This window comes from Erythrolamprus reginae, chromosome 2, assembly GCF_031021105.1.
Source record: "Erythrolamprus reginae isolate rEryReg1 chromosome 2, rEryReg1.hap1, whole genome shotgun sequence".
Classification (NCBI taxonomy): Eukaryota; Metazoa; Chordata; class Lepidosauria; order Squamata; family Dipsadidae; genus Erythrolamprus; species Erythrolamprus reginae.
The window spans coordinates 24,150,031-24,161,516 of NC_091951.1; the positions used below are offsets into that span (position 1 = coordinate 24,150,031).

Consider the following 11,486-nt stretch of genomic DNA (forward strand, 5'->3'; position numbering starts at 1 on the left):
TGAGATTTTATTTTTATTTATTAATTAAATTTGTATGCCGCCCCTCTCCGAGATTAGGTTATTGTCAATTATTGCCAACCATACAGAAAGCCTATCTTGTCATTATATTGACAAAACATCCAGTTCCTCTGTTCTATTTAAGCTTAAAGGTTACTTTCTCTATCCTCTGTGTATCTACGGTAAAGGTTACTTACTTATTCAGCTCTTCTACCGTTCTAGCTAAGAGCAAAAGGTTAAACTAGCAATCATGCACTCATCTGTTTGCTTGACATGATCTATCTGTATGCTGTATATTAACTTGTTACTTGTTAGCTATCTTTGGGTGAATCATTGCAATTGTATATACAGGAAATTTGTTATAAAAATTCTGAACATGGAAGCTGCTCAGGTCAGAGAGATTTCTTCCTAACTTGGCAAGCTTTGCTCAAGAAATCACGTCTCTATGTCTATGATTCCTACACTCTGGTATGTCACTAGGCAGCTTTTGTAACCTTTTCCTACAATCAGGACATTCAAAGAGGTTTTTCTCTGGTGTGAGTCCTCTGGTGTTTCACCAGGCTGGAATTGTCAATGAAACTTCTCCCACAAACCAGACACTTATACGGTTTCTCTCCTGTGTGAGTCCTCTGGTGTACCACCAGTTGTGAACTGTGACTGAAACTTTTTCCACAATCAGGACATTCAAATGGTTTCTCTCCTGTGTGAGTCCTCTGGTGTACCACCAGTTGTGATTTCTGACTGAACCTTTTCCCACAATCATGACATTCAAAGGGTTTCTCTCCTGTGTGAGTCCTCTGATGTATTACCATTTGGAACTTCAGACGGAATTTTTTTCCACAAACAGGACACTCATATGGTTTCTCTCCTGTGTGATTCTGCTGGTGTATTACCAGGCCGGAAGTATCAATGAAGCTTTTCCCACAAACTGGACACTCATACGGTTTCTCTCCTGTGTGAGTCCTCTGGTGTACCACCAGTTGTGAACTATGCCTGAAACTTTTTCCACAAAAAGCACATTGAAATGGTTTCTCTCCTGTATGAGTCCTCTGGTGTACCACCAGTTGTGATGTCTGACTGAACTTTTTCCCACAATCAGGACATTCAAAGGGTTTCTCTCCTGTGTGAGTCCTCTGATGTATTACCATTTGGAATTTCAGACGGAAACTTTTCCCACAAACAGAACACTCATATGGTTTCTCTCCTGTGTGAGTCCCCTGATGTATCACCAGGCGGGAAATGTCAATGAAACTTTTCCCACAAACAGGACACTCATATGGTTTCTCCCCTGTGTGAATCTTCTGGTGATTCACTAGGCTGGACCTGTGCCTGAAACTTTTCCCACAATCAGGACATTTGAAGGGTTTTTCTCCTTTGTGGGTTATCTGATGACTGATTAAATTGTATTTTGTAATGAAACATTTTCCACAATCAGGACATTCAAAGAGTTTCTCTACTATGTGAGTCTTCAGATGAAGCACTAGGCTGGATTTTTGTCTGAAACTTTTCCTACAATCAGGACATTCAAAGGGTTTTTCTCCTGTGTGTGTCCTTAGGTGACTGGTGAAGTTGTATTTTGTAATGAAACTTTTCCCACAGTCAGGACATTCAAAGAGTTTCTCTCCTGTGTGAGTGTTTTGATGAATCACTAGGCTGGAGTTGTGTCTGAAACTTTTCCCACAATCAGGACATTCAAAAGGTTTCTCTCCTGTGTGAATCCTCTGATGTGCCACCAAGTGGGAATTACAACTGAAACTTTTCCCACAATCTGGACATTCAAAGGGTTTCTCTCCTGTATGTGTTCGCTTGTGAAATACCAGGTTGGACTTCTGACTGAAACTTTTCCCACAGTCAGGACATTCAAAGAGTTTTTCTCCTGTGTGAGTCCTCTGATGTTTTACCAGGTTGGACTTGTGGCTGAAATTTTTCCCACAATCAGGGCATTCAAAAGGTTTCTCTCCTGTGTGAATCCTCTGGTGCGCCACCAAGTGGGAATTGCGACTGAAACTTTTCCCACAGTCAGGACATTCAAAGGGTTTCTCTCCTGTATGTGTTCGCTGGTGAAGTACTAGGTTGGACTTGTGACTGAAACTTTTCCCACAGTCAGGACATTCAAAGAGTTTTTCTCCTGTGTGAGTCCTCTGATGTTTTACCAGGTTGGAATTGTGACTGAAACTTTTTCCACAATCAGGACATTCAAAGGGTTTTTCTCCTGTGTGAGTCCTCTGGTGTGCCACCAAGTGGGAACTGCGACTGAAACTTTTCCCACAGTCAGGACATTCAAAAGGTTTCTCTCCCGTATGTGTTCTCTGGTGTATCAGAAGGAGGTAATTTGCAGTGAAACATTTCCCGCAATCAGAACAATCATATGATTTCTTTTTTGTGTACATCCTCTACTATATCACCAAGTCAGAGTTCAAATCAAAACTTTTCCCACAATCAGAGCATTCAAAGGGTTTCTCCCTAGTGTGAGTTCTCTAATGTATCAGTATATAGGAAAACGTTGTAGGGCTTCTATCCTACGTGGGTCCTTTTATTATTTATTAGAACCACAAGAGAGCAGTTCTGACTAAAGCTTTGGCCATATTAGTATTGGTCCTCTTCAATGTGGATCGTTTCGTGCATACTCAGTTGTGATTTGAAATTGAGTTAGCTGCCAAACATTCAGATATAAATCACATGACCATGGGAAAGCTTCAATAGTTCTAAGTATGAAAAACGATCACACGTCAGTTTTTTTCAGTTGAGCTGTAACTCCGAATAATTACTAAATGAAGTGTTGTAAGTTGAGGACTATCTATAATGTATCCTTGTGTTCCGCATACTCTCCTATTTTCAGCTTGAAATCTCTTCTTGATCACCTGCTGGGGAAGGAGGAGAATTTTGGAGTTTTCTGAAGGAAATGAAAAATATTTCGCATTCTGGCTTGATGGGCTTTCCTTTTTAACGTTGCTTGTTATTCTCAGTTGTCTGGAGTGCTCTTAATGCCATCTTCTTTGTCTAGAAGATTCAAAGAAAAGAGTAACTTAATTGTTTATAAAATGGTTGTAGAAGATATGAAAAAAGAAAAAGAAAGCCATGTACAATAAAGCCAAAAAGCAAATATGCCACAATATTAAAAGAACTTAGAAACATAGAAACATAGAAGACTGACGGCAGAAAAAGACCTCATGATCCATCTAGTCTGCCCTTATACTATTTTCTGTATTTTATCTTAGGATGGATATATGGTTATCCCAGGCATGTTTAAATTCAGTTACTGTGGATTTATCAACCACGTCTGCTGGAAGTTTGTTCCAAGGATCTACTACTCTTTCAGTAAAATAATATTTTCTCATGTTGCTTTTGATCTTTTCCCCAACTAACTTCAGATTGTGTCCCCTTGTTCTTGTGTTCACTTTCCTATTAAAAACACTTCCCTCCTGGACCTTATTTAACCCTTTAACATATTTAAATGTTTCAATCATGTCCCCCCTTTTCCTTCTGTCCTCCAGACTATACAGATTGAGTTCATTAAGTCTTTCCTGATACGTTTTATGCTTAAGACCTTCCACCATTCTTGTAGCCCGTCTTTGGACCTGTTCAATTTTGTCAATATCTTTTTGTAGGTGAGGTCTCCAGAACTGAACACAGTATTCCAAATGTGGTCTCACCAGCACTCTATATAGCGGGATCATAATCTCCCTCTTCCTGCTTGTTATACCTCTAGCTATGCAGCCAAGCATCCTACTTGCTTTCCCTACCGCCTGACTGCACTGTTCACCCATTTTGAGACTGTCAGAAATCACTACCCCTAAATCCTTCTCTTCTGAAGTTTTTGCTAAGACAGAACTGCCAATACAATACTCAGATTGAGGATTCCTTTTCCCCAAGTGCATTATTTTACATTTGGAAACATTAAACTACAGTTTCCATAGCTAGTAAAGCTAAATCATTTACCATATTACAGATGCCTCCAGGAATATCAACCCTATTGCACACTTTAGAGTCATCGGCAAATAACCACACCTTCCCTACCAAACCTTCCCCTATGTCACTCACAAACATATTAAAAAGAATAGGACCCAGAACAGACCCTTTTGGCACACTGCTTGTAACCTGTCTCTGCTCAGAATACTCGCCATTAACAATAACTCTCTGATGTCTACGCTTCAGCCAGCTGCAAATCCATTGAACTATCCAGGGATTAAGTCCAATCTTCACCAATTTATCTATCAGCTCTTTATGTGGAACCGTATCAAAGGCTTTACTCAAAGTCCAGATAGGCAATATCCACGGCACCACCTTGATCCCACACCTCTGTGACATAGTCAAAGAAATCAATGAACTTCTTACATTAATTCTGATTTATTTGACACATTGAAGAATACCAAGATCCAAGTCTACATTTTCATTCAACCCTGAAATTCTCTTGTTGACGTGGGTCAATACAAATGCTTACTATGCTTCTCCTAAAATAAGACAGGGTCTTATTCTTTGAGGATGCAGAAAGCAGCGAGCGTGTGGTTGAACGTCCCGTTGTTGCCACCTCCCCGCTCTGTTCTGCATGCTGGCGCTGCCTTGACGCATCCCACTGGTACCACATCATGGAGTAGGACTTTGCAAGGCTTGTTGGGTCGTTGCACACATGAACTCCATCACTGCCATGAGGGTTCATCATACCAGCACAGCTGGTGTCCTGCCACTCTTGGCTGTGCCAGTATGTGGAACCTCACAGTAATGCTTCCGCACAACTCTTGCACAATCCTCTTATATAGAGCACTAGTGAGACCCCATTTGGAATACTGTGTTCAGTTCTGGAGATCTCACCTACAAAAAGATATTGACAAAATTGAAAGGGGTCCAAAGACGGGCTATAAAAATGGTGGGAGGTCTTAAGCATAAAACGTATCAGGAAAGACTTAATGAACTCAATCTGTATAGTCTGGAGGACAGAAGGAAAAGGGGGGACATGATCGAAACATTTAAATATGTCAAACGGTTAAATAAGGTTCAGGAGGGAAGTGTTTTTAATAGGAAAGTGAACACAAGAACAAGGGGGCACAATCTGAAGTTAGTTGGGGGAAAGATCAAAAGCAACATGAGAAAATATTATTTTACTGAAAGAGTAGTAGATCCTTGGAACAAACTTCCAGCAGACATGGTTGGTAAATCCACAGTAACTGAATTTAAACATGCCTGGGATAAACATATATCAATTGTAAGATAAAATACAGGAAACAGTATAAGGGCAGACCATAGTTCCCTCTAAGCTGAGCAGTGAGCAATCGCTCACTTAAAAATCATCATCAACTCAGAGTTTTCCAAACCTGCCCAGAAGCCGAGAGGGAAAGAGTGAGAGGGAAGGAGAGAGAGAGGAAGAGAGATAAACAGATAGAAAAAAGAGAGGAAAAGAGAAAGAAAAAGAATGGGAGTAAGGAAGAGAGAAAGAAAATCAAAATCTAGTTTGAAACTAGCTCAACTATTTAAGTGGCATTTTGATATTGATAGAGTTGCCCTATTATGAGCTCAATGTTATAGACACACAGTATTTATTTATTTATTTATTTATTTATTATTATTTCTGTGCCGCCCAGTCCCAAAGGGACTGCCGCTCAGACACTATACTTTTCCGCCCACCTCCCCAAAAAATTAGAGGGATGGACCATGAGGTCTTTTTCTGCCATCAGTCTTCTATGTTTCTATCCTGCTCCATGAGGCAGTGCTGGAGGTGGTATGAATCTCAAAAAACACTCATTTCTGACATATTTTATCGAGGGGGCAAGGTGGGGTGGGCGAGATGCGAGACATGCATCTAACCTTTCCAGCTACATTTTGTTCCTTGCTGCTGTGTCCAGGGACACACATTGTAAAAAAAAAAAAAAAAAAAAAAAAAAAAAGTCTTGGGAGTTCAATCAAACTTCTTGAACCCTCGCTAAGTTGTTTTTTTTACAACCTTTGCTGCTGGATACAACAGCTAGGAAGGTGATGGAGCTGCCAGTCTCTAATGAGACGTGCATCTTGCAGTGGTGTGCAGTTTGAGGGTGGTAGGTGTGGCAGGGGATGGGGTAGAGCAGGCTGCAAGACACACATCTTACCGGAGATTGGCAGCCCCGTCACATCTCTCGGCCAGCAGAGAAACACCTTGCACGGTAAAGAAAAACTTCTCATAAGTTTGAGAAGTTTTTTTTCCTTTTTTAAAAAAATAAGCTTTATTAAATATATACATTAAAAAAAATTACAAAGTGTTGTGGTTAGCTCTGGCCCAGCTCCTGCCCCAAGGACTGTGTATGTGTGGGAGACATCCACATGCTGCAGGCCTGTTTTGCTCCCGGTGGAATCTGCTGATGAAGGCTCCTCTGACCAAGAAGACATGAGTGACAGGGAGGAGGAGAGTGTGGCAGACAGCTCAGAAGGAGATCAATTATCTAGCTCCTCCTTGGATTCGGAACAAGAGTTAATGATACAGCCACGCATGCGGAGAGCGACGCATAGACAACAACAACTGAGAGATTATTATCAAAGAAAATGAGGCCACCTGTGGTTGGGTGGGGCTGTGGTAATTAGTGAGGCTGCTATAAAGAGCAGCCTGTGGGTTTGGCCATTGTGGAAGATTATCTGATCATTGTGTTTCGTGCCTGCCTTGCTGACACCTTTTTCTTCCCTGAAAGAGGCTAAAAATTCAGGTGCATTTTATACCTTGAATGCACTTTTTTTGAAACTTTTTTCCTAGCCCTAACTAGATGCTAACAATCTTCCCTGCTCTTATCTTGCAGGTTCTTTCATTGTTACTCTCTGTGAAGAATGTTTTCCAAGTCTTTGCAGAGTTTTTTTCATTATTCTAACTTGCTCCAATAATAATAATAATAATAATAATAATTATTATTATTATCATTATTATGTCAGTACAGCACAGCAAACGAGATCACTATGCTGGATTTCGTATTTCATCACCAGTCGGGCGCTTCCCAAGCACCTAGGATTATTATTATTATTATTATTATTATTATTATTATTATTATTATTATGTCAGTACAGCACAGCAAACGAGATCACTATGCTGGATTTCGTATTTCATCACCAGTCGGGCGCTTCCCAAGCACCTAGGATTATTATTATTATTATTATTATTATTATTATTATTATTATTATGTCAGTACAGCACAGCAAACGAGATCACTATGCTGGATTTCGTATTTCATCACCAGCTGGGCGCTTCCCAAGCACCTAGGATTATTATTATTATTATTATTATTATTATTATTATTATTATTATTATTATTATTATTATGTCAGTACAGCACAGCAAACAAGATCACCATGCTGGATTTCGTATTTCATCACCAGTCGGGCGCTTCCCAAGCACCTAGGACTGCGTGATGTAGCGGCGAATTATGTTTGCCGATCCCAGTAAAATAATAATAATAATAATAATAATTATTATTATTATTATTATTATTAGTGGTTGGCTCTGACCCAGCTCCTGCCCCAAGGAATGTAGAGGTGGATGCAGGGGAAACATCAACATGTCATAGGCCTGTTTTATTGCCGACAGAGTCAGGTAGTGCAGTTTCCTCAGACGAAGGTGAGGGTGACTTGGAAGAGCGGGGCTTGGCACACAGGCCAGGAAGCCAATCTCCATTATCTTTGGTCGATTCGGATGAAGAAGTGTTAGACCCACGCATGTGCAGAATTATGCATCGAAGAGACCAATTGAAGAAATATTACAGGAGATAAGAGAGGCCACCTGTGTTTGTGTGGGGCTCCAGTAATTAGAGCTGCTGATATAAATAGCAGTGTGCTGGCTTGGCCGTTGTGGAAGATTATCTGATCATTTTTCTTCAGGAGCGTGCCTTGCTGTTTGCAGACTTTGTTTGTTGATTTTTCATGACTTTGAAACCAAAACAGAGCAAAGTGTGTGTGTTTCACTTCATGGAAGAAGGAGGGCTGTGACGTTCCTTCACAGCCACTAGCTAAGTACTTAAGGACTGATTAAGGGGATTGTACAGACTACCAGGTTGTTTTGGGACGAGTGCTCTTTGCAATACAAAAAGGGTGCTTTGTTTCTTTTGAATTTTTGTGATGAAGAACATTGTTTTTGAACTTTCAAGTGTGTGTGTGTCTGAAATTTGTACCCTTGAATTTTTGGGAGACTCATACCATAGAGCCCGGCAGAACATCATCATCATCATTATTATTATTATTATTATTATTATCATCATCATCATCATCATCATCATTATTATTATATTTGTATGCCACCCCTCTCTGGTGACTCGGAGCGGCTTACAACAGCAAAGCACAGTACAAATCCAATGATGTGGGCATCAAAAATTTGGATGAGGGGACAGATGGGGAACTGATCAAATTTGCAAATTACACCAAGCGACCAGGAACAACTCCAGAAGATAGGCTTAAGATAGAGAATGATCTTGACTGACTTGCATATTGGGCGCTATCTAACCTAATGAAAGTCAATGGAGGGAAAAGTAACGTTCTCCATTTAGGCAACAAAAACAAAATGCACAGGGATCTTGGAGTTCTAGTGGACAACCATTTAAATATGAGCCAGCAATGTGCAGCAGCTGGCAAAAAAGCCAACACCATTCTTGGCTGCATTAACAGAAAGATAGAATCAAGATACCACTTTATAAGGCCTTGGTAAGCCACATTTGGAAGACTGCATTCAGTTTTGGTCGCCAAAATGTAAAAAAGATGTGGAAAGGAAGAGGGAGATTGTGATCCCGCTACATAGAGCGCTGGTGAGACCACATTTGGAGTACTGTGTTCAGTTCTGGAGACCTCACCTACAAAAAGACGTTGACAAAATTGAACGGGTCCAAAGACGGGCTACAAGAATGGTGGAAGGTCTTAAGCATAAAACGTATCAGGAGAGACTTAATGAACTCAATCTGTATAGTCTGGAGGACAGAAGGAAAAGGGGGGACATGATCGAAACATTTAAATATGTTAAAGGGTTAAATAAGGTTCAGGAGGGAAGTGTTTTTAATAGGAAAGAGAACACAAGAACAAGGGGACACAATCTGAAGTTAGTTGGGGGAAAGATCAAAAGCAACGTGAGAAAATATTATTTTACTGAAAGAGTAGTAGATCCTTGGAACAAACTTCCAGCAGACGTGGTTGATAAATCCACAGTAACTGAATTTAAACATGCCTGGGATAAACATATATCCATCCTAAGATAAAAATAGAGGAAATAGTATAAGGGCAGACTAGATGGACCATGAGGTCTTTTTCTGCCGTCAGTCTTCTATGTTTCTATGAAAGACTAGAAAGAGTGTAAAGAAAAGCAACTAAGATGATTAGGGGACTGGAGGCTACAACATATGAAGAACTGTTGCAGGAACTGGGTCTAGTTTGATGAAGACAAGGATTAGTGGTGACATGGTAGCAGTGTTCCAATATCTCAGGGGTTGCCACAAAGAAGAGGGACTCAAGCTATTCTGCAAAACACCTGAGGGCAGGGCAAGAAGCAATGGGTGGACACTAATCAAGGAGAGAAGCAACTTAAGACTAAGGAGAAATTTCCTGACAGTTACAACAATTAATCAGTAGAACAACCTCTCTCCAGAAGTTGTGAATGCTCCAATACTGGATGTTTTAAAGTAAATATTGAATAACCATAAGTAGGGGGTTGGGTTAGAAGACCTCCAAGGTCCCTTCCAACTCTATTATTCTGTATTCATTATATTCCCAAAGGGCCTTCTTAATTGAACCTGGTTAATAAATGGATTAAGCAATAGGAAATACACTGTGCTTGTTGGCTACACGTGGAAGTAAAAAATCAAAATGACTTTGGAAATCCTGAGCAGGAGATCCTGACAAGAATGACAAATTTATCACCCAAAAGATACAGGATGGAATTAAGAGGATCAGCTGTACTGGACTTAATAGTAAGAGAAAAGACATGAAAAAGCAACAAACATATTTGGGGGCTTGAGGATAAAACAGGAACTGGGTATATCTATATAGAATAGAAGGAGGACGGTGAAATGCCAGCAGTCTTCTTCTATTTGAAGGCTGCCACAAAGAGGAGGGGCTCAACCTCTTCTCCAGAGCATCTGAAGGGAGAACAAGAAACAATGGGTGGAAACGAATCAAGGGGAGAAGCAACCGAGAAACAAGGAGACATTTCCTGTGTGAGAACAATTAACCCGTTTTCCTGCAGATGTTGTGGCTGCTCCATCGCGGGAGGCTTTCAGGAAGAGACTGAACAGCCATGAGCCTGAAATGCATAAGGTCTCCTGCTGCAAAAGGGGGCTGGACTGGATGACCTCAAAGATCCCTTCCAACTGTTCTTCCGCAATTCTAGTTGCTTCTCTGCTTCCACGCTGTGGAGTGAACCAAACAACCTGAGTTGCTCCCGGATTCTCCTCCGACCTGCCCTCAACTCACCTTCCTGCTGATGCTTCGATCCTCCGAAGAGGCGAGAGCGCCTTTCTGCACCACACTCTCCGCTCGGGTTCCGTTCCGGAAGAGGAAGTTTATCTCCTTCAATCCTTTCTAGCAATACAGTACTCGATGGTTTTAACTCCTTTAAGACCAACCATAGCCGCCGCCGCCACTGTACTGTGTAGACTTTCCAATCACAGATGCTGACTATCTGATAGGGCGGCCAAAAAGCAGGCTTGTCCTTTCTCTACGGATGGCATCTGCCAGATCTTCTCACTAATTCCATGCTATCAAGTCATCTTTGCAGCTGAGCCAAGTCCAATGTATACTGAGCTTGTGAAGATTAGCTACATGCTAACCCCCAACACTTCTCCCTTAGACTCTCCACGATTGACTTCTCCAGGTTCCTAAGAGGTCAGTAAGGGGCGTACATAAGTGCGCTGGTGTGCCTTTCGTCCCCTGTCCAATTGTCTTTCCTTTCTTTCACCTATCATATATATTCTCTTCCTTTCATATATCCTCTCCTCTAAGTTCACCTTCACCCTCTTTTATATTATCACATGTCTATTTTCTTCCTATGTATTTATGTATTGGACAAATGAAGAAATGAAATGAAATGAAAGTTCACCGAGTTCTAACAGAATAAGGGTTGGAAGGGACCAAGTCTCAAAGCACAAGACCCTATTTGATTTTATCTATCTATCTATCTATCTATCTATCTATCTATCTATCTATCTATCTCTATCTATCTATCTCTCTCTCAATATTTATTTATTTATTTATTTATTTATTTATTTATTTAGTCCAATACACAATACACATTGAAGAGAATGGACAAGTAGTAATATATATAAAGAAAAGGATAGGAGAAAATATATAAAAATAGAGGAAGAAAAGATATATGAGATAAAAGAGAGACAATTGGATAGGGGACGGAAGGCACACTAGTGCACTTATGCACGCCCCTTACTGACCTCTTAGGAACCTGGAGAGGTCAATCGTGGATAGATTTTAGACAACTGGCTGTCCAATCTCCTCTTAAAAACCTCCACTGATGGAGAACCCACAAGCCATTCCACTTGTTCTTGTGGAAAAAA

General features: G+C 40.6%; 1 protein-coding gene across 1 annotated transcript; it reads right to left on the reverse strand.

The window, feature by feature from the left end:
- On the reverse strand, nt 1–10,463 carry LOC139160010 (zinc finger protein 268-like). Its single transcript, XM_070737499.1, has 2 exons — nt 10,393–10,463; nt 1–2,997 (listed from the first exon to the last, which is right to left on the reverse strand). Exon 2 carries the CDS (start codon nt 2,385–2,387, stop codon nt 513–515), a length of 1,875 nt encoding a protein of 624 aa, XP_070593600.1. The 5' UTR covers nt 2,388–2,997; nt 10,393–10,463; the 3' UTR covers nt 1–512.
- Nucleotides 10,464–11,486: the final 1,023 nt, after the last annotated feature.

Coding starts and splice junctions, on each gene's coding strand:
- LOC139160010 (XM_070737499.1), bottom strand. CDS start 2,387: ATGTACACAAAAAAGAAATCATATGATTGTTCTGATTGCGGGAAATGT.